The 22,193-nt window shown below is 54.9% G+C and overlaps 7 protein-coding genes across 7 annotated transcripts; 4 read left to right on the forward strand and 3 right to left on the reverse strand.

Moving 5' to 3' along the window:
- Positions 1-1,525: 1,525 nt before the first annotated feature.
- CDEST_11864 (uncharacterized protein) lies at positions 1,526-2,190 on the forward strand. The gene has a single exon (XM_062928020.1). It carries the CDS (start codon positions 1,651-1,653, stop codon positions 2,116-2,118), a length of 468 nt encoding a protein of 155 aa, XP_062784071.1. The 5' UTR covers positions 1,526-1,650; the 3' UTR covers positions 2,119-2,190.
- Positions 2,191-4,893: 2,703 nt separating this feature from the next.
- CDEST_11865 (Putative proton-dependent oligopeptide transporter family, MFS transporter superfamily) lies at positions 4,894-7,403 on the forward strand. Its single transcript, XM_062928021.1, has 2 exons — positions 4,894-5,637; positions 5,749-7,403. The coding sequence occupies exons 1-2, from the start codon at positions 5,180-5,182 to the stop codon at positions 7,136-7,138; spliced, it is 1,848 nt and encodes a 615-aa protein (XP_062784072.1). The 5' UTR covers positions 4,894-5,179; the 3' UTR covers positions 7,139-7,403.
- Positions 7,404-7,555: 152 nt separating this feature from the next.
- Positions 7,556-9,705, reverse strand: CDEST_11866 (Putative glycosyl hydrolase, family 13, catalytic domain, alpha-amylase, Alpha-amylase, domain C). The gene has a single exon (XM_062928022.1). It carries the CDS (start codon positions 9,364-9,366, stop codon positions 7,771-7,773), a length of 1,596 nt encoding a protein of 531 aa, XP_062784073.1. The 5' UTR covers positions 9,367-9,705; the 3' UTR covers positions 7,556-7,770.
- A 1,155-nt stretch (positions 9,706-10,860) lies between these two features.
- On the reverse strand, positions 10,861-12,703 carry CDEST_11867 (Putative cytochrome P450; the record flags this gene model as incomplete). Its single annotated transcript, XM_062928023.1, has 5 exons — positions 10,861-10,932; positions 10,996-11,316; positions 11,394-11,627; positions 11,691-11,754; positions 11,862-12,703. The coding sequence occupies 5 exons, from the start codon at positions 12,701-12,703 to the stop codon at positions 10,861-10,863; spliced, it is 1,533 nt and encodes a 510-aa protein (XP_062784074.1).
- A 777-nt stretch (positions 12,704-13,480) lies between these two features.
- CDEST_11868 (Putative AMP-dependent synthetase/ligase domain, phosphopantetheine binding ACP domain, AMP-binding) lies at positions 13,481-17,795 on the forward strand (the record flags this gene model as incomplete). The annotated part of the gene is made up of 5 exons (XM_062928024.1): positions 13,481-14,229; positions 14,291-15,085; positions 15,153-15,242; positions 15,341-16,181; positions 16,275-17,795. The coding sequence occupies 5 exons, from the start codon at positions 13,481-13,483 to the stop codon at positions 17,793-17,795; spliced, it is 3,996 nt and encodes a 1,331-aa protein (XP_062784075.1).
- Positions 17,796-18,245: 450 nt separating this feature from the next.
- Positions 18,246-19,313, reverse strand: CDEST_11869 (Putative S-adenosyl-L-methionine-dependent methyltransferase superfamily). Its single transcript, XM_062928025.1, has one exon. It carries the CDS (start codon positions 19,193-19,195, stop codon positions 18,494-18,496), a length of 702 nt encoding a protein of 233 aa, XP_062784076.1. The 5' UTR covers positions 19,196-19,313; the 3' UTR covers positions 18,246-18,493.
- An 823-nt stretch (positions 19,314-20,136) lies between these two features.
- CDEST_11870 (Putative isoprenoid synthase domain superfamily, trichodiene synthase) lies at positions 20,137-21,308 on the forward strand (the record flags this gene model as incomplete). The annotated part of the gene is made up of 2 exons (XM_062928026.1): positions 20,137-20,472; positions 20,541-21,308. The coding sequence occupies 2 exons, from the start codon at positions 20,137-20,139 to the stop codon at positions 21,306-21,308; spliced, it is 1,104 nt and encodes a 367-aa protein (XP_062784077.1).
- Between the last annotated feature and the right edge of the window lie 885 nt (positions 21,309-22,193).

Raw genomic sequence — 22,193 nt, forward strand, 5'->3', positions numbered from 1 at the left:
GCCTGCTTCTTGAATACCAAGAGGTAGGAACAAATCATAAGTTCCCAGCCAAGCAACCCAAGCATCCATGTCCATCGGCGCAGACCCCAAGTCGGTTGATCGGTTCGATGCCGCCAAGCCACCGCCGTGTACTACTACTCATCCTTGTTGACAAATGGTTATTCTTTGGTAGGTTGGTAGGTTGATTGGACCGTTGGAGCTTTGGATAGTATTCGTCGCGCCCCCCCCCCCCCCCCCCCAGCCCATCGTTTTCGGTCTGGCGGTCTCAGGTGATTTGGGCGAACTGGCTCTCTGTGATCACCCATTACAACAACGGCTTGTTCGACCCTGAAAAACGTTAGTCAACGTTTGCCCTGATCATCGGGTTTGGGGGACCATCGTGCGGAGTTGCATCAGGTTTGACGACCCCTCTCTACCAGCTTCCTGTCCCTCTGTTACCCTCCCTCAGTGCTGATCGCACAGCACGCAAATGTAACGTGATGTCGACAATGACAACAAGCTTTCCCCAGCCGTTTCCTGGCCGTTCCCTTCCCAGGCTCCCACGTCTCTTGGCCCCTAAGTTTTCTCGGCGCTGCCGTGCGTGCGTGCTCTTGGTGGCCGCTGCGCCCAGTGCTCATCCCGCCGTGGCGTCGCCTTGACTTGACTCAGGGAAGCACTGTCAAGCTTTGCCGCGGCGAGCCTCTGTCCCTTGCCCTTTGTCTCCCCTCTTTCTCAGCGCCGCTCATTTGAGTCGCAAGCCTTGAGCCCTCTTCTTGGCTGCTAGGGGGAGGATGGCAGAGTCCGCCTTGGGCAAGAAAAGTCGGCAAGGAATGGGCAGCTCTAGTCTCTGGGCATGCGGTGCGGCGACAGAAGCAGACAGACGTCCTGATAACCTCGCGTCTTGCCGCCCGGAAGCCTCTATAAACAGGCCTTGTTCGAGGGGCACGCGGAGAGTTTCCCGGCCGAGATAGCCTGTCTAACACAGACACACACACACACACACATTCTCCCCTCCCCCCCGGACGCCACCTGCGTTGAGCTAACTAGGGGTGGGGGGGAGGGAACCGCCTTCGCATTTGCATTCTCACCCCGTCCCGCCCGTCAAGAAGCCAACTCCATCGCTGTGCAGGCGTTCGTCCCAGTGGGCGACACCCATCATACACCCTCTCGGGGCATGTGGCTTGCAAGTTGGCCAATTAGTCCGATAGGTTCGCAACACCCGATTCAAGGAACCGATGAACTCCCGAGTCCATGTATCACCACACTGCACCGTTCCATTGGGGGGGGCAAGGCAGCGCAAAGGCCTGTTATCCTGTCGTCGGCAGACTTGCACCCAGGCTGGGGGGGGGGGGTTTGGCATTTTGCGGCACAGGATATTGGACCAGGCTCACCAGAGGGACGGACGCTTACACACCCCAGAAACAATGAAACAGGGCGTCTCACATGCCTCTTTGGGGTTCAATGATCTGGCAGCCAAGACAAAAGTGAGGCCATTGATGATGATAATTGATGGTTCCCGTTGGAAAAGATTTCTCAGGATCGTCCCCCCCTCCCACGCCTTATCGCCGCCCAGTGAGGCCAGGCCTTCAATCATGACCATCTCGCTCCTAGCTTGTGTCCTCATCTGTGTTTCGAGAGAGGCTGTTTGTCGTCTATGGCAATGCCGTGACGATGACATACGACATCCCGCGTCACACGGCCTGCGAGTGGTGTGGCCATGGCCCATCTCTGTTCGCGACACCAACACGGCACAATCATAGTCAACTCACCCACCCCCACATCCCACTAAGGCAACAGACTAGACTGACAGATTGCCATTTTGGGGGGGGGGGCAACCGTCAGCGGCGTCCTCTTCAGTTTGCCCACTGGCCAGGATGGTGTGTCCTCGCCTTCCCTCTGTCTTCGGATTGCGCACGCGACACTGACACGGGATTTGATCGTCTCGAGGGGGTTTGGGGGCGAGGGAGAACTTTTGCAGAGACGTCTCGGCGGGCGCCACTGCGGATTTGGAGGAGATGGAGGAGGAGGAAGAGGCCTTGCAGAACAAAAGCAGAGCCAACAAGACAAGCAATTGGGCCAAAGCTTGGAACATGCTGGCAGCCCGAGTCTTGGCTCTCGATGGAAACGAGGCACTTTTGAAAGAGACCTAGCGTAATCACTGGGACATGAAGGCCAAGACTGCCGTTTTTTCTTCTTTGTGTCTCTCTTTTCCCATACTAATGTTATACCAGCTACTGGCTGGCGCTGGGATTTGGGGGGGAGGGGGGGGTTGCTAGTATTGTACGGATACTTCATATCGGAACACCGCCGTTCCATTTGCTCCTTGGAATGGAACCCCGTACTTTAGCTGCGGACACTGATACCCAAGGGCCGCACTAGAGTGAAGCATCTCGGGAGTCTGGAGGCCGCTGCCCAGGAATCCGGCACCCTCGTTTGACTAAGAGAAAACCCTGAAGAGCGTTAGGACAGTCTGGGCAGCAGACACGCGCAACTCTGGGTGCTAGCTAGCTAGCTAGGTCGCTCCATACTTTCACGTACGGACCGAGCACTCTCTCCAATGTACATAGTACATTTTCATTCCTGGGATCTCCCCTTGAGACTGGACACTTTCGGCGGTATTCAGCGATACGTTTCGGCCACCCGACTGGTCCATCGGTCCAGTCCATCTCGGAGTGTCAAAGGCTGATCCCAAAAGGACCTTTGGATGGGGCCCGCTCCAAGAACTGCAGACAAAAATCCCCCGGGGTCAATGACCGAACTGGGGATAGCCTCCTCCTCCCCTTCGGAACCAACCAAACAGGGCCCAGGGGAAACAGAGGAGGGACCCATGGGCGGCGCGACATTAAGCTCATGGGCCACCTTTGAGGGCTCTTATCGTTTGGCAAGGTCGACGGGGTGGTGGCGTTGGCGGTACGGGTACGCACGGCGGCAGTCTCAGAGGCTACTACTACTTTTGCCCGGGGGTTGGGTTCTTTTTTCGCTGTGCGTCTACGGGTACATTTATGGATACTCACGCATGAGGGGAACGGCGACAGCAACCTGGGGATCGAGTAGAACGAGAGGAGGATAGGCTTACTCGGACTATGGAGTACTATCGGTTGATATCAAGTAGGCTTGAGAGGGCAAACGGTCTACTTGCGCATGGAGCACTAGAGAAAGGCGCGTCAATCGACGGTGATGGCGTCGTGACGCCGTACACACACGTAGTAGGTGCGGCAACCATCGGCTGCTCAAATCCAAAGGCTGTGCCTCTTTGAACAGCACAAAACCGCCTTCGCCAAGGCCGTATGCACCCTTTCGCCTCTTCCCTCGAGGACTGTTGGCTACTTATCTTAGTATCTCAATGGCCTGGTACGGATATAATCGTACAGCATCATCGATGACCGGGAGGGGCGCGATGATTTCAAAGACGCACACATCCACCGTCAAACGTGGTGGTGGTGGGCGGCACTAAGGCAGCTAATTAACGGCAATCCTTCGCAGGTCGACCACCAAACGAATTAGTATAGTACCTCGGCGTGGCGTTCTCGGCTATCACCAGCTCAAATTCCCATCGTGCAGGCCGTGGACCGCGGACGACATACATACCTGTACATCGTACATCACACACACACACACACACGCACACATGGATTGTTCTCGAAGCCGCGCCAGAAGCTGGGCGGGCGAGGCAGGGTTGGCGCTCTCCCGCGAGCCGAGAGCTCTTGGGAGAGTCTTGACGAGTCTTGACTCTTGTTCTTGTTGCACCACCACCACCGCTACCAACAAACACGCCCGAGCCCGTTCTCGTACCACGACAGATGCAGAAGTCAGGCCCGACAGACGCTCCAATAACGCGGCCGCTCAAGAGACGGACGGTGGCGCCGGTGCCAAGGTCGATCAACGTTACCCGCCGAATCCCTCCTTGGCAGGTCGTATTCCATCGCAAAACCTCCTCTCTCTCTCTCTCTCTCTCACACACACACACTTCAGAGTCTCTCGGAGTCTGCCAGAGTCCCAGAGTCGCGCGACAAAGCAAAATGTGCAAGCTGCTGATATGAAGTAGGTCGCCGAGTTGCTGGCTGACACGAATCGGGAAACTTTGTCAACTGGCTAGAGTCAATCTTATCGCGCTTGTTCTTCCCCCATCACATTAACCCCAGACATACACACACACGCGCACACACACACACACACACACACATAAACGAGAGCGCGCGCTCACACAGGAAGCTGACACACTCATTATCTGCTCGTTACCCCCCTTGACCCCCGACCTGCCTAATCGAGCCATTTGCCCTGGAGTCCATCACGGTCCATCAGGTCCATCAGGCCCATCAGGTCCATCAGGGCCCATCGCCTCTCTCTTGACTGGAGGGAGTCGCCCGCCATCCCACAAGTCAGAACCGGCGTCTGTCTCGGTCCAGCCTGGTCTCGGGAGGCGGAACCATCTCACCTGTTGGATGATTACCCGTACTAGACAGTAGATGCCGCCATGGAGTTCCATTCGACGTTCCCTGCCCCTTCTGAGCTCCCATCTCCGGTCTGTCTCTAATGGTATCCACGGTGCCACGCCCACATGTCCGCTCACTCGCACACACGCACACACACACACACCTGGGGACAATCAACCCTAGAAACCTTGTTGCTGTGGGAGCAAACCTTGACCTGCCCCCCCCCCCCCCCCTTCACCCCTCCCATCCTCTTGATCGATTGGCCCCGTTGCATGCCATCCATATCCTTCACCGTCCGTGAGCTAGACATGAGTCCATGTCCATGACCGACACCCCCCCCGTCCCCCACTTCCATGCGCCAAGGCATGTCGCCCATGTGTCTGTGTGTATCTACGGGTCCTATCCTAACCAGCTGCCGGATGCAGGTGTAATAGTATTGGGACCAGCCAGCCAGCCAGCCAGCCAGCCGACCCATACGTATCGTTACTGCTGTTGTTCCTGGGGAGGACAAGAATATAAAACATCGACCTCGAGACGCTTCTTCAGACGAATGCTGTCTCCCTTTCCCCTTCCCTCTCTCGATCAGCAGCCTGTTTTTTCCTCTACGGCCAACAGCTCAGGTCCTCCCCTTTACCCGGTCCGGCCCGTCTGTCAATTGCTGTCAAAGACTCGTTAACTCGTGTCTTTCGTTCTAAACAAACCACACAACTCCTCCCCCCCTTCTCTCTCTCTCTCTCTCTCCTACACGGGAGACTTCCTTCGTTACCATGAGTAACGCCGGAGGCCTCAACGACGACGTGCTGGCCAAGGCCCACGTCGCCTCGGCCACCGTCCAGGGCACGGGAGCCGAGACCCGCGGCTCCTTCGACGTGACGGCCGCCGCCGCCGCCCCCGCCGTCGACGACAACTACTACGACTCCAAGTCGGACGACGACTACGAGGACAAGCCGACCGAGGAGGAGCTCAACACGCTCCGCCGTGTCTCGGGCCCGATCCACTGGGGCATCTACACCATCGCCTTCGCCGAGCTCTGCGAGCGCTTCTCCTACTATGGCTCTTCCGTCCTCTACACCAACTTCGTCATGCGCCCTCTGCCGCCCGGCTCCAAGACCGGTGCCACCTACGGCGCCGATATCCCTGCCGGTGCGCTCGGCATGGGCCAGAAGGCCTCCCAGGGTGTTTCTCTGGTGAACCAGTTCTGGGCCTACCTCGTCCCCCTCTTCGGGTATGTCTCTTCTTCCTTTTCTTCTCTCTCTCTTCCTCTCATAAGACAGCCACATGAGAAACGCCCCCATGAAAGAAAACCCCAAAACATGTAGACTGACTTCTTGCGCAGTGGTTGGTTGGCCGACGCGAAGCTTGGCCGTTACAAGGTCATCCACATCGCCATCGCCGTCTCGACCATCGCCCACATCATCCTCGTCATCTCGGCCGCGCCTGGCGTCCTCTCCCAGGGCAGGGTCGCCTTCGCCCCCTTCTTCATCGGTCTCTTCACGCTCTGCTGCGGCACCGGCCTCTTCAAGGCCAACATCTCCCCGCTGCTGGCCGAGCAGAACAAGGACACGCGCATGCGCGTCGAGGTCCAGAAGGGCGAGCGCGTCATCGTCGACCCGTCCGTCACCAACACGCGCATCTTCCTGTGGTTCTACTTCGCCATCAACACGGGCGCCGTCGGCGGCCAGATCTCCATGGTCTTCGTCGAGAAGTACCACAGCTTCTGGCTCGCCTTCTTGCTGCCCACCATCCTCTTCCTCATCTGCCCCTTTGTGCTCTACTTCAACAAGAAGAACTACCACCTCACCCCTCCCACCGGCTCCGTCCTCGAGAAGTTCTTCCGCATGTCCAGCTTCGCCGCCAAGCGCTCCGGCGGCTACACCAAGCTCAACTGGGAGAACGCCAAGCCCAGCAACATCCCCGTCGCCGAGCGCCCCGGCTGGTTGACCTACGACGACGCCTGGGTTGACGAAGTCCGCCGCGGTCTCATGGCCTGCAAGGTCTTCCTCTTCCTGCCCATCTTCTTCCTCGCCTACAACCAGATGACCAACAACCTGACCTCCCAGGCTGGTTCCATGGTCCTCGGCGGCGCCCCCAACGACGTCATCCAGAACCTCAACCCGCTGTCCATCATCATCATGATCCCCATCCTCGACCACTTGATCTACCCGGGCTTCCGCAAGATGGGCTTCAACTTCACCCCCATCAAGCGCATGACCACCGGTTTCTTCTTCGCCGCCTCCGCCATGGTCGCCGCCGCCGTCATGCAGCACTACATCTACCAGATGTCTCCCTGCGGCGACCACGCCACCATTTGCGAGGAGGGACCTGCCCCGATCAACGTCTGGGCCCAGTGTCTCCCCTACATCTTCGTCGGTCTGGCCGAGATCTTCACCAACGTCACCTCGTACGAGTACGCCTTCTCCAAGGCCCCCGAGAACATGAAGTCCCTGGTCATGTCCGTCAACCTCGCCATGAGCGCCGTCTCCGCCGCCCTCGGCCAGGCCTTCACCCCTCTGTCCGACGATCCCCTCCTGGTCTGGAACTACGCCTGCGTCGCCATCATCGCCTTCATCGGTGGTGTCGCCTTCTGGTTCTGCTTCAAGCACCTCGACCACGAGGAGGACGAGCTCAACCAGCTCAAGAAGACAAAGTTCCTCGGCACCAACCAGCCCAACGCCGCAGCTCGCGACGACGCTGCCGCCCAGGCTCAGGTCTCCGAGAAGGTCTAAGCCTGTGTGTGTCGATAACCATTCCAAGCTTTGCCTCCAACCCCCCTTCTCATGGGGCAGATGCATTCTCAAATCTGGTTGTAATGATTTTCCGCGTCAAATGATTCCCCCGGCTTTCGAGTCTTGCAGACTAGTTGCCAACCTCTTAGCTAGAACAACATGCATATACGATGCATATAATGAAGTATTTATTCCACACATGGCTCGCTCACCTCCAGATGGCATGTTGAAACATGATCAAAGTCGTGACGCTTACAAGTTTGCCCATTGTTCAACTGTGACAGTTTGCAAATTGATGTAAAATAACACTGTTTCGTGGACTAGCCACTGTACCCTACAACATTCAAGGTCGCCTTTATGAGTCCAGTGTAAGAAATAAGACTCTAGTCTCCCATTCCGAAACGCCCTTTTCCACGTGTCAATAGGAGGAAAGGTTACGCCTGTTGTGTGTTCACAGTCCTTTATTAACATTAACATTACACATACGACGCTCTATATCAATGACATCTTTGTATACACAGGGCGGGGGCCCATCAGGTCTCCTCAGGTATCTTCAGCCCTTCCCATCTATCTACCCGCTCGCATCAGAAAAACACAGAGCTTCGCTTCGCGTCATGGCATATGCCTACAGCCTACTCCAGCACCGTGGCCACAAACGGCACCGACCGCTTGTTGTACCCCGTGTTCTTGTCCACGCCGACCTTGATGGTGGCGCTCGCCAGGGGCGCCTTGACGTCGTTGCAGAGCCCCTCGGCCTGCTCCTTGGGCAAGAACACGCGCGGGAGACCGCCGTCGGGCATCTGCACCCAGAGGCGTCCGTGGGAGGCCACCTGGAAGGACTCGCAGTTCATGACGTCGACGACGTCGGAGCCGACGGCGAAGCCGTGGACGTTGCGGGCGATGGCGAACATGACGTTGTTGGTGGCGCCGACGCCGCCGTTGGTGTACATGGAGAACAGCTGGCCCTTGCGGAGGGCGATGACGCGGCTGCTGTCCTTGCTGCCGTACGAGAAGACGGCCCGCGTGCGCTCCCGGGTCAGGAAGTCGGCGTTGGCCGCGGCGGCGTGCACCCGCACCTTGTTCGTCTGCTGGATCCAGCCGTACAGCTCCGAGTGGATGTCGTAGCCGCCCAGCCAGAGCGCCTCGCGGTTGTGCGGGTTGGCGCCGCCGTTGAAGTGCTGCTCCTGGCCGTAGTAGACGATGGGGATGCCGTCTCGGAGCATGACGAGGGAGTACAGGTTCTTGGCCAGCGCCATATCGCTGTTACGGTTGGCGAAGCGGACCTGGTCCTGGTTCTCGACGAAGGAGCCCCAGACCGACGGGTCGATGCTGGCGGTGCTCGCCATCTTGTTGATACTCTGGTACAGCGCCTCCAGGTCGCCCTCCACCTTGCCAAACGCCGGCGAGACCGAGTGGAAGCCGTTGTAGTCCAGGATGCCGTCGAGGACCCCCTGGTAAGGGGCCAGCAGGTCCAGGCTCGAGTGGCTGACCTCGGCGAGTAGGAAGACGCCGGCGGCCTCGCGGAAGCCGCCCTCGCTGAAGAACTCGGGCTCGATCTCGAGGGCCGTATCGACGCGGAGACCGTCGATGGAGTACTTGGCGACGAGGTCCTTGATCCACGAGGCGTAGACCTGGCGAACGTAAGCATCCTCGGTGCGCAGGTCGGGCAGACCCTCGAGCCAGCAGAGCTGCTCAGACGTGATGTTGTTCCAGGCGATAGGGCATTCCTTGTGGTAGTACTCGGGCTTGTTGAACGGCTTGTACTTGGCGTAGTTGCCGGGGTCATCGTTCAGGCCGACGTGGTTGGGGGCGACGTCGATCATCAGGTACATGCCGCGGGCGTGGAGGGAGTCGGCGAGCTCCTTCAGGTCGGCCTCGGTGCCGAAGTGCGGATTGATCGAGTAGATGTCCTCCGTCCAGAAGCCGTGGTAGCCCTCTCCGTATCCGTTGATGTTTCCTTCGACGTTCTTGACAATGGGCGAGATCCAGATGGCTGTGGCGCCCAGGTTCTGGATGTAGTCCAGCTTGCTGGTGATGCCCTTCCACGTACCACCGCAGTACAAGCCCGGGGTCGTGTCGCATGCTGGCGTCGAGCCGTCGGAGGTGGCAAAGCGGTCGGTGATGATCTGGTAGATGCTCTGGTTGCGCCATCCGGCAGCGTCCAAGGCTGATGCGCCCTGGAGAGCCCCGACGGCCAGCAAAGAAAGGGATGATGTAAGAGAACGCATGGTTGATATGTGACGAGATTTAGATGATTTGTAAAAGAGACGTAGTTCTACAAAAAAAAAAAAAAAAAAAACCACAATGTAAGGAGAGTCGGGTTGAGAACGAATGGTGCGGTATGTGTCAAAGAGAAACGACAACACAACAAGCACAAAGCGGAACGAGAGATTACTTTGGCTTCAACTGCGGCGCCTGCAGAAGCAGAAAAAAAATCGAATACAAAAGACGAAGACGGCAGTTGACATATTTAATGGTTTGCACCAACGATGACCATAACTCGGGCCGCCAGACTCCCTCCTGGCTCTGAATGCGCCGTTGGATTCCTCGTTGGTGGCCCCTTACAGCATGCCCCTGTCGTATATAAGCCGCGATATTGGCAAAAAAATACGAACAGTCTACCCGATCGGGGATCCCAGCCGATTTAAGCCGGCCCTCGTTGTCCCCTTTGCGTCAGGTTCCGGTAGCTATCCCCATCACGAGATCCACTATCGGAGCTACCCGTCTGGTGAACGGGTTGATAGCTTCGACAACGGGCTCGGCTGCAGAGAAATAAGATTGCAAGGTGCGGTTGTACTGCCACCACAAACCCGTGATAGGGGTAGCGAGTGTGCTGCAAGATGTATACTCATAGAGACAGGTTCTTGCTCCAGATGTGGACAAGTCTGGAAGGGCGGTATAGGCGTGCTACCCATGCTGAACTAGCTTATTAAGAAGAGAAGATCCAAGAAGAAGAAAGCAAGAAAAGCAAAAACCAGAGAAGCAACGAAGAGAGATGAGAGAGAGCAATTAGGACAAATGAATGCACAGCCTTCAAGGGTGCCGGCCAATATAATCTATACCAAACCCCGGCTACCGCCCAAAATCGGGAAGTCTCCGATGGTATAGCCCAATGTGGAAGAAAATGGGGGCCTTGTCTCCATTCCGACCCCGATCTGTCGATATCCCACTCTTCCATAATTAAACATTGCCCGAACCAGATCGCCCAAGAGGGGGTGGACGGCATACCCTATCCGACATCCCGGTGATGACTATCGTGTCGTCGGACGAGAGAGAGAAGACGAGATAAAGTCGATAAGCAACCCGCGCTCCGTTGTCGAGGCCCCTTCCTACTTCTCGTAGACATCCGTTTCAAATCCAACTGCCAAGTTTTTGTAACACATTGCAAAGCCTATAATGCAAAATGACTTTAGCTGCAGCGTGAAGAAGGACAGATTGTTGAAGTTGTTGCCAGGGCTTATCAAGCTTGTGGAAATATCGGGAGAAAAGAGTGCAGTATATGCGCGAAGCTTGATATGAGAGCTGAACTGCAGAGCTGATGACGCGAAAAGATGATAACTGTCAGGTTTTTTACTGTGAAAACTTCTGCTCTGACCAACAATGACTCTCGAGTCCTCCGCTTGGCTACGAGCTTGACATTTGGGTGGAATCCCTTCTTCGCTGATTCGGGATCAGTCTGATTCTCCGGGGCTTATCAAACCCTTTGCCTGCCCTTCGTTCCATTACGACTCGCGATTCCTTATCACGGCAGACATGGTAGCATTCGTCGACAGGAACTCAAAGTTACGAATAAGCTGACACGGACATTAGCGATCTGGATGATCCAAGATACGGTGTAGGCCAACACAATAACTCACCGCGACAAAGACCTTGTTCAGCTCTATGAGGGCCACCGCCTTACCCGCACATTGCCACCGGCCGGCACCAAAAACCAGCTCGGTCTGTTTTTTCCACTCTCTGACTGTGGCAGCATCGGCCTCAAGCCATCGCTCGGGCCGGAACATGTCGGCGTCCTCTCCGAACAGTTGCTTATCGTGCGTCACTGACCACGTGTCGTGTCCGACTCTTGTCCCTGGAGGAAGAAAAGTGCCTTCATACACGTCGCCTTCGGAGCCGACCTTCTTCATCAACAGACCAGTGAACGGTGGATGCACTCGGAGCGCCTCGTAAATGACGGCCTATGAGCGCAAATGTTAAGTGTGAGCCCACCAGCTTTATTGTATCCACGGAGTTGCTCTCTAGTACTTGGGCTTACCTGGAGAAAGGGCAGTTTCTGAGCCTCTGCGTTCGTGATAGGCTCTGATATTGTTCCATCCGAATTCGCTCTCATGATTTCCTTCTCAAGAGACTCATAGGTGGAGGGGTTCCAGAGGAGGTGTTGCATTGTCCACTTGATGGCTTTCGCAGCTGTATCTGAACCAGCAACCATTGGGAACATGATTTCAGACTGTGCTGAGCGTTGGTCGAGCCCGTGACGGAGAAAGGACCCCTATCCCATATGTAAGCAGCCAAAACAAATTGCAACACTCTCATGATCTTCCCAACTGCTTACAAGTAGGTCAGGCTCGTCCTTTGCATCGGGGCCGAAGCGGTCTGCAACATGCTGTTGGGCAAGTCTGCCGTCCATTCTAGTTAACGTGTGTTCATGCGGCAAGTCAGAGCGCTTGACAATTGAGATTCAACCTTGAGGTGAATAGTTTCACGGGACGCCTAGCCAACTCACCCCATGATTTTTCCGAAACCACTCAAGTCGGTCGGCTTAGGGCCAAACAGGCCCAGTACAAGATTCGACGTGAAGATCATTTGCAGCGCAGGAATGTCGGTGAAGAACTGCAGCACGTCTATCGCCACGTTTGACATCTTGACCAGTCCAAAGACATCCGTATCTTTTTCCTGCAACCCGATGGGACGACCAAACGACATCCTCGATCGCGCATCCATCGCATAGTTGTCCGCAAGGCGGCCGAAATCGACAGGCCTCGAGTCCGGAAGTCTCGAGACCTGGTCCACCCCGCTTGCTGGAAGAGCGGCGGTAGTCTTCGGCCTCGAGGTATACTTTCGGCGAATCAGGTCGACGAGCTCGGCTATTCCCTCGTCGATACTGGCTTCTAGTCCCGGGATGTCCTTTCCCAAGTAACCCGGTGACAGTTTCGTCCTCAGGGAGTGGTGGACGGACTTGTCGAGCACGCTACCCATCATGTCATGGTACGGGTCCAGCCGCGTGGCCTTGTACCAGCTACTGCGTTCGTATGTTGACTTCGCCGCCGACATACGTCTGATGAGGACCGGATCGGAGGTGATCAGATCGTTGGGACCTATGCGAACGAGTTTGCCGTACTGGGCCGTGAGCTTGGCGTATTCGGAAAACGCACGGGAGCCGCGACAACGGATTCTAAACATTGGCCAGTACGAGAACGAACAAAGGAAAGGGCCGGGCAAGTGCCACAAGCGAGTCCATGACCTCAGAATCGCGATGACGAAATACAGCACGGTGGCCACGCAGGAGAGTCGGCCAATGAGTCCTGGAGACAGGATGCTTGCCAACTGAGACGTGAAAGAACTCATGTTGAAGTTCTGGTGAAGTCTGGGCTGTATGTGTCTAAAGAACCAAGGGACAGCGGCGGTGTACTATGTCACGCCGTGTGGGATCTCACGGACTTTTCGAATCTTTTATTACCTTGGTGCTTCTCTTCTACTAGCAGGGGGTGATATGTCAGCACGTCTTTCAGTCACAGGCAACAATCTTGTACCCATGTCAGGTATCTTCGGGCTTGCAATCAAGCTGATCTAAGCACTAGTTCTCCGCGCACCCAGGTGAGTACATCGTAAGTGCTTGGCCAGTTAAGTGATGCATTCATTTGTGCTAGCTGTGGATCATAAGTCAGGAAGTAAGTACCTGATATCGATACAAAATCTACTGGAGTAGTTTCAGTTTGGTTAGGTTTGAAGAGAAACGTGATCTGTTCCCTTATACCTACCCTCCTACAAGAAAAGACAGACCCCCTTCCCTCCCCCCCACAAGATACAAACCCACTTGATCATCACGGTCGTGATTTCGACCCCGTTTACCGAGTCAGGGTGATTATTTAACTTTCTACTGTGCGGAACTGGCTCACCGGTCATACGAGAACATCTGAAGGTCACTACAGCGGGTATGCGACCTCGTTTCGGGAGCCAACTCGGCCCAAGAACTCCTCAATATGCTTGTGTATCCGGTGCCACTCACACCGCAAGCGTCACCATACACAACACAACGTAGGTGGAACACATACATCGCGCTTTCAGCAAGAGCTACTTTTCCGAATCACTTTTCCATAGCCTCCTGACATCAGCAAACCAGAGATGAATGCCTCAGCGTCCACATCGGCAGGTCTCAGTGAGGCCGAAGGTCCACCTCTCGATCTCTCCGGAGTTCCTGACGTCTGGGACGGTTTTCGTTCAGCCATAAAGGACCATCCAAATGAGTTGGCTCTGGTGTGCACTCATCAGCCGCATAATCTGTTCGGATTTCCTAGTTTCGCTTCGCCTGGTCCGGAAGACAGCAGCATCACGGACGAACCACCACCAGCTTATCTTCGATGGACCTTTCAAACTCTTGCCCAAGCCATCCACAAGCTTGTCCTTGCCAAAAAGTCCACGGCCGCAGATGCTGGCTTATCGGGGGAGCTCGGCCCTGGAACTCCGGTGATAACCTTCCTCCGGAATGGAACCGACTTTGTGCTTGCAGCTTGGGCATCGGTTGTGACGGGCTGCACCCTCACTCCGTTGAACCCTTTGACACTCAAGAATCGGGATGAGGCCTCCCACATGCTGAGAACGGCTCTGAGTCTTGCCCCCGACGGCCATAAACTGAGGTTCATCTACGCAGCCGACTCGGACGTGGCCAAAAACGTCGACGAGCTGGACGCGGACATCCTTGGGGCTCACAGTATCAAGATTCTGGCTTCCGGGTCTGAGGCGAGAGACGGCTGGCTTCATCTTGATGGCTTGGTCAGGGCGCTTGATGCCAGTGGCAGCGGCGATTTGAGCCTGTACACCCCACTTGCTGGCCTCGAAGGCAAGGATCACGCCCAAGCCGGAATTGTACTCTTGTACGTCCACGTAGAACAAACGGAGGTCTCGAATGTCTTGATTATGCTAACCTGGAAACAGTACAAGCGGTTCAACAAGCAGGCCCAAGGGCTTGTTCTGCCGTCACGCCGTCTTGAACACTTACACCAATAGTCGACTGCTGCTTTCACCGCCGCATCTCCTCCCACAACCTGGCTCAAGAGTTTGCAGCATCCTGCCCAACAACCACGGTAACGGCTGGACCTGCATTCAGACCGCACATGGCCGTGGCGCGGCCCTAGTGTTCCCCGGCCCGGCGTTCTCCACGCCGGAAGCACTGGTATCTACCCTTCGCCGAGAACGCATCACGCACACGCTGTTGGTGCCGACTCTGGTTCACGCCTTGGTGGCCGTCATGGAAAAGGGCCAGCCGCCGCTGGAATCACTGCTCAGCGTTACCTTCGGGGGCATGGTTCTAACCAAACAGGAGACGCTTGCGACGGCAAAGGTTCTCGGGGCCAAAGCCATTGAAAATGCCTACGGTTGCACCGAAGGTGTACTTACCAGCACAGGCAGTGTGGTTGTATCTGGTCCAGACCCTCATATGAGCTCGTCCAACGATCCGGAAGAGGTTTCCGTTGGGGGACCACCGATGGGCCACGGCATCAAGATCGTGGATCCTGCCACGGGCTGTGTCGTTCCACGAAATGTCACAGGGGAGATCCACGGATATGGTCCCATGATATCCCGTGAAGGCCGATGGTCATACATTGGAGACGAGCAAAACAAGGCCTTCTACATCGAGAAGGAAACAGGCAGAGTGTGGTTCCAGACCGGAGATATGGGGAGAATGGACGAAAAGGGAGATCTCTTCATCGTCGGACGGTACAAGGACATGTATGTGCAACGCCGCCGATGTTTAACGACTAACCTATCTTGTTTAAGCTAACTGATTGCTTGACAGGATCATCCGCGGTGGCGAAAACATTTCCCCTGCCGCTATCGAGGCCGTTCTCGTGAAGAACTCGGCCCTCCGCACTCTCGACCCGCAAGTGTAAGTGAGATTGACCACCCCAGCACATTCTTTTTGACTCCCCTCCCCCTTCCATCTTGATCCCTTCAAGACGAATGGCTGACAAGGGCATCTTATAGCGTCGGTGTCAGGGATACCATTGCGGGTGAGGTTCCCGCCGTGGTAATCAAAGGTGATCAGCCAGCTGCCGCTGTCGAAATGGCAGTTCGAGAGACTGTGCTCCAACACATGACAAGGATGCACGTCCCGGATGTAGTCATTCATCTCAAGGATCTAGGTCAAAAAGACTTCCCGCGAACGACTTCAGGCAAGATTCAAAAGTTCAAGCTCAAGCAGCTTGTGGCAGCCCATCTTGACAATCAGACTGCTCCGCAGACTTCGGGGATATCCTCCGGACTCGGACAGCATGAGGAGGAACAGGTCAAGACCATCTGGGCGACCGCCATTGGCCTGGGATCTTCGTCTCAGCTGGATGTCAACGCACCTCTTGGGCAGTACATCGACAGCATCACCATGATGCGCGTCCGCGACAAGATCAGAAAGCAAACGGGCGTGGCACTCCCGTTGGCAGCCATGGCCCAGGCCGCGACATTCGCCGAGCAGATGGAACTTCTGCGCAGCCTGTCGGCGGGCCGAAAAATGGCTTCTATGACAACGGAAGTTGGCGCGGCGCATCTTACGAGGCAGCAAGAGAGGATATCGGCCGCCAACGCCAGGATCGCGAAACGAGGAAGAGCTTTCTCGACAGAGGACATGGCGGACTCGGGTGTGGAACCGGAGCTCTTCGAGTTCGTCAAAGATAGGGTCTTGAAGGTCATCTCACCCCACGGTCTTGGGTGGGACGACGTCGAGGACGTTGGCCCCGCGTACGACGCGAATGCTGTGCAGGCGCAGTGTGGCTTTTACGATACCATCAACTTCAACATGGCCATTAGCACGAAGAAGGCCATAAGTAAACGGGTAAATCTTCGCATCTCATTGCCTCATTCCTGCGGTACAATCACAAGTACAGGTACAGGTACAGGATGCTAACACTTTGTTCGATTCATGTAGGAACTTCGCAGTGCCTTGGAAGCGGCGATGTTCAACCATCCCATCATGTGCTCGTTCATGATCTGGGATGCCGACTGGCGCAGCGTCAATCCCAAGCCGAACGAAGCCCTCCACATCATCATGCGCCCGTCGGAGAGATATTTCGACTTGGCCATACAAGACGGCGGCGCTGTTCGCTGCTTGAAGGACGTCGAGGACATTGCACTTGGCCATACCGCCGAGGCCCGCCGTTTCCCAGCACCGCAACAGAACACGTTCCCCGGGCCGCTCTATCGAGTCATGCTCTTCGACGTGGAAGAGACCGGCACTGTGGCGATGGTGACGTCCGGGAACCACTCCATCACCGACCACTCCGCAGGGCAGTTGTTCTACGACGACCTCGACCGAGCCGTCGCGCTGGCTGTCTCCCCGAGTCTCGCCTCAAGCGGCTCAACCGCCGCGAGCATTCAAGCGCAGCTACCAGAACACAAGGACTATAAGCCCTATCTGGACCTGCATCGCGCTTTGCGCAGCTCTCCGCGGGCTTTGGCGTCCGTCAAGTGGCATGTCGATCGGCTTTCTTCGCTGCCTCAACACGTCGACGCCGGGGCATTGTGGCCAAGCCCGAAATCCTGGATGCACGTCTCGTTGGAAGATCATTACAGAGAAACCCATCAACTGCAACACGGCTTCTCGATAAGAGCCCGCCCAGCAGATCCCACAGGCTCCACGCCCATCTCCATCTCCACCATCGTCAAGGCCGCCGTGGCGATAGCAAGCGCCCGCAGAAGTGGCTATACGACCACGGGGGCCACGACAGGCGCCAAGTCGAGAGTGGCCGTGTTCTCCAGTGTCGAAGCGGCGCGATCCCACTACAACCCATTCCTACCCCCGTCCGTTACTGCCACCGAACCGTCCCACCGAGGAGAGGAGCACAACGGGTCCCTGCGGTGGGAAGCTGGCGACGTGGCGGGGCCGACAGTGCAAATCGTGTGCAACGTAGTGGAGATGCCGAGATGCGACCGCGAGTCGGTCGAAACCGTTTCCCAGTTCCTGGGTCGTATGCAGCGGGAGCAGGAACTCCAGACCAAGCACGCCTCCGCACCCTGGCGAGCCATCATGGACGAGCTGGAAGACCCGAACGCCATGGAGAGGCCCTGGCCGCTGCTGCCTTTGGTCCACGGCACCCTCATGTTCAACTGGGCCCCTGGACTCGGCGAGAGCGCCAGGGCGACGCAAGCTTACGCAGAGGATGCGAGGCTCTCCCAGTTCGAGAACCTGGACATGTTGAAGTCGGTGCAGAAGCCGCGAGTCGGGCTCGTCGTCTCCGCCGGCGCCAGCAGCAGTGGCCCCGGGGCAACGGGCTCGGGTTCGGGTTCTGTCACCACCGTGTTCTTACATCTCAGGGGTGCAGGGCTCGGGTGGGGTTCTGACGGCGGGATGCTTTCTTTCGCCAGGGAGATTGAGGAGATGACTCGGTGGCTATCGGTGGACGAGAATAAGGGGCTCCCACTTCAAGAGGCGTTTGGTGGTCGCGAGTGAGGCATTGGGTTTCATCAACCATGTGCATGACATCCATGAGTTGCAAATATCTTTGGTATTGTTGATATTACGCATATCTGAGATGTCCTTTTTTCAAACGCAAAAGGGCTGCTGTAATAAAGACAGAACACTATTCAGGAGGGGCATCACACATTGGAGACATTTCTGTACTGAAAACCAAGACGACTATTGGGAATTATAACTTTCGTCCCTTTCATCTCCTAAATGGAAGACACGCAGCCAGGCGCAACCTCGATTTGGATCTCGCCTGAGAAACCTGACGAACTTTAATAAGTTGAGGAAAAAGCTGCTCAAACTCTGTTCAGGTTCGAGATTCGGCTGAAGCTGATTGGGCAACTGACATAGATTATTAAATATAATTGTATATGGTCAAGTATCCGAGCTGTCTAAGTACTCCACAGCGACGTCCCCAAGACTGATCGCTTGTTATGGCATTGTATGTGGGCAGCGAACGAATCGTTTCAGAAGACTCTAAAAAAGGGGGGAAGGGAACTCATGAAGAGAAGCCAAAGAGACTCTCGTGAGGTACTTGGAGTGTGAACTCTTGTAAATGTTTCGACTTGGCTCTCCTATGAGTACGTCCGTATCCACCACAAACTACCACAGGCGAGCTACCGAACCAAACCCCTTCTTTTCCCACTCTCCACACTGTTTCCCACCCTTCCCTCCAGCTCAGTTCAGTCGTCTTCGACGATCACTTCCCTCTCGGGGTTGAGGGTGGGCGGGAATTGCTGAGGCACCTTCTTGACCCACATCTGAGATCCCGCCTGGGAGCCTTGCGCCTGGGGAGCCGCACATCGGATGAGCGCGTCGACGGCGACCGCCGGGTTGTAGCTCTCCTCGTTGTACCTATTCAAGGTGTAGTCGTCAAAAACAATGGTGCCCCCAACCTCGAGCATGCCCCAGGCGAGAACGGCGTCGTGCAAGACGTCAAAGGCAACGTGGGATCCGTCGATGTAGATGAAGTCGAAACGAGCGCCTTGGTGCTTCAGGGTGGCGAGGGCGTCGAGGCTCGACCGTTTGATGACGGTCAGCTTATCGACGTGCCTGCATTTTGCAACGTTGGATCGGAAGCGCTTCTCCAGCGAGGGGATATCGTACGCCTCGAATTCCTTGTACGTGTCATTCTCGAACTCCATGCTCCCGCCAAAGGTGTCGATGGCGGTGAACGTCGACTCTGGGTGGTCCATCAAGTTGTCCAGAATCCACGTCGCGGAGCCGCCCTCGAAAGAGCCGACTTCCATGACGCTCAGCTTCTTGCCGCGGAACGGGCTGGTGCGCTCCTCCCAATGCTTGAGGGTCCTTTCGAACCATCGGTGCTGGAAGTTGAATCTGCTGCGGCCCGTCTCTTGGACGGCGGTGATTGTCGTGGTCGACATCTTGGAGTGCTTGTTGTTGATGTTGTTATTCTCGAAGTCTAAGAGAGAGAGAGAGAGAGAGAGAGAGAGAGAGAATGTGAGAGGGGGTAAGAGATAAGTGTTGTCGTGAGGGGGTTGGCCGAGATTTGACTAGATACAAGGACTGAAGCGTTTAAAGAAGAATTTATGCGAGGGAATTCTGTGGTTAACGTTTGCCACTATCTGGTACTTTTATCTGTCGCTCAGAATGGAAACTCTGATCCAACCGATGAGTTCTCTTTGAGACTTCTTCCTCTGACTCAAGATTCTCTCATCCATGTTTCGTATTCCTCTGTTTGAAGTTCACAACCCGCTTCCAACATGTACCCACTAGCATACCACGGAGTATACCTATCCAAACTCTATGATGCATCTCTCAATATCCTGATACACTTATTGTCAATTGGGGTAACATGGTAATCTATCTCTTGTCACTGTCAACTGTTTGTTTAGCAGATACCTGCTCAATCTCTCTGGTTTACTCATCCCGTGACGCGTCCCGCTCACCGCCTGACTGACCAGCTACAACATGTAAACTCTACTTGATTACGGTAGTAGATTACCGGCGCTACCTGTTACATTTACTCGCCCATAGATCTTTCCACTCGATGCCTGAATAGTTTATCATCTACAACCTCCGCAGTTACGAATGCTGATTCAACTACCCAGCGTAGAACCGAACACGACAGCCCTTCATGCAAACTTCAACCAATTATAGCATCAGACTACCACCTTGGCCAATTCTTTGTGCTCATCACTCAGTTTATCTCATTCACCGCCTGGCTATCAAGCACAGCGTACGAACTCTACTTAATTGCGGCGTTCGAATACAGCCGCTACCTGCTCTGTTTTAACACTGTGCGGCTAGTCAGGGGTCACATCCCGGTTCATATCCACTTCGCACAATTTCGCGATTACCTGGCATGGTATTGGCTTATGTGGGAAAATGCACTCAGATTAAAAACGGCATTGTCCGCTCAACTCTTTCACTAAGGTGCGAACCGAAATGCACTATCAATGTGGAATTCGATGACATGGCTGAATCGCCAGCAGTGACGCCCACCATTGAGGGCCTCCGGCACCATCTCTCGTGTCTAATTCCCGACTTTCTCAAGTGCATCAACTACACCCAGCCCCCAAAGGCGGACCAAGAAGCCCTCAGAGAGGCCCTCCTCGAGAGAGGTCGTCAGGCCGGCTTGTATGTCGAACCGGAAGATGGCTCAAACATGAGATTCGAAGCCGGTCTCGCCGTAGCCGCGGTATGCAAACCTGACGGTTCCATTAGAGAGAATGACATGAGCTGTTCAGACTGACAACTCTTGTGCAGGAGATGTACCCCCTCCATCCCTTCGATATCCAGGTTCACATCGGCCTCTTCACCTGGCTCGGCTTCATCATTGACGACCTCAATGCCGAGCTGGGCTCGGACCTCGACAACTTCCAGTCGCGCTTCTTCCGCGGGGATACGCAGCCCTGTGTCATCCTACAGTGCTTCGCCAGTGTCTTGAGTTCGACGACAGACTATTACGATCCCGTTGTTGCCAATCTGATTGTGCTCTCCGCGTTGGCCTTTGTGAACTCCAACGCCATCGAACTCCGCCGAGAGTACCAGACCATCGCCTTGACGAGAGAGGCTCTCAGCTGGCCGTACTATTTCCGGGAGAAGGAGGGTCTGCCCGAGGTTTATACTTACTTTTGCTTCTATAAAGAAGTGTGTCCTGACATCTCCCGCTTCATGCCTGCGGCGCCAGAGATGGGAAAGTTCATCAACTTAACGAACGATATTTTATCGTATGTGCCCTCACTACCATGTTCTGCTCGGAGGAGAAGCTTACCTAGAAACTGCAGCTTTTACAAAGAAGAGAAGGCCGGAGAGGTTAGAAACTATATACACAAGAAAGCACTTTGTTCAGGCTATAGTCCTCTACAAGTGCTAGAGTCTACTATTTCGGAAACTGCGATTGCTTACACTCGGACGTTAGCTATTCTGAAGGATAGCCACCCCTATGATGATATATGGTACGCTTATGCAATGGGCTATATAGCGATGCATTTCAATACTCGTCGGTACTACCTTGCAGAAATAGTATTATAGAAAACCTCACTAGCCTTTACTTAATAGACGCAGTGACAGCTGGAACGAAGTTTTCACCTGCTGTCTATAAGACGCGTTGCCTTTCAGACGCAAACCTATGGTCTTTGCCCTTTTTCATTTTCTTAGTATTCTTGCCCTTGTTTGACCATGCACCGGTCTCAGATTCTCGTACGGGCTTCACCCATGCTTCAATTACAAATAAGCCTACGCTTTAGTCTCGCTCAGCTGATCTCACATTAGCCGTTATCCTACCTGCTGCCAGCAACAGAGCCTACTCTCGATTCATTTCGCAGCTGCACCCAAACACAGTTTGTGTTTGTCTGCTCTTAAGACCGCGTCTGGAAGGACTAACGGTTCAACGTGTTCTGCTCGAGTTGGCTTAAATTATAAGTGGGAGTGTCTCGAAGTGTTGAAAAGACCAAGGATCAGTGTCTTACCCAGATGGTGTATCTTGGTGAATAGCAGAGTAACAGAGCAAAGAGCTCAACATTTGACATAGATTCAAACTAGATGATTTTCTTCTAAAGCATACTTCAACAAGACTTCAACCAAATGTTGATAGAAAGACCATAAATAGGCAGCCTGCCACTGGATACCCGCAAGTGATATGTCAATCATGAGAGTATCGATTCACGATAATATACCTTGCTTGAACGCCTGGGCTCTCTAAGAACTTTTGAATCCCTGAGAACTTTTATCATCACGCTCCCTTTCTTACTGACAGTCAAACCTAACGCCCCCTCTATGTCTACAACGGCGGTGCCACGGTGACTAACCGGAGACAGGACGATATTCAAAGTGTTTCTTGATAAAAACTCATGTCACATATCATGGTTACTAGAAGAAAGGTTCTACACAAAAGGTTTCTGATAATGGTCGAGGGAT

Source organism: Colletotrichum destructivum, chromosome 8 (genome assembly GCF_034447905.1).
Source record: "Colletotrichum destructivum chromosome 8, complete sequence".
NCBI classification, from domain to species: Eukaryota; Fungi; Ascomycota; class Sordariomycetes; order Glomerellales; family Glomerellaceae; genus Colletotrichum; species Colletotrichum destructivum.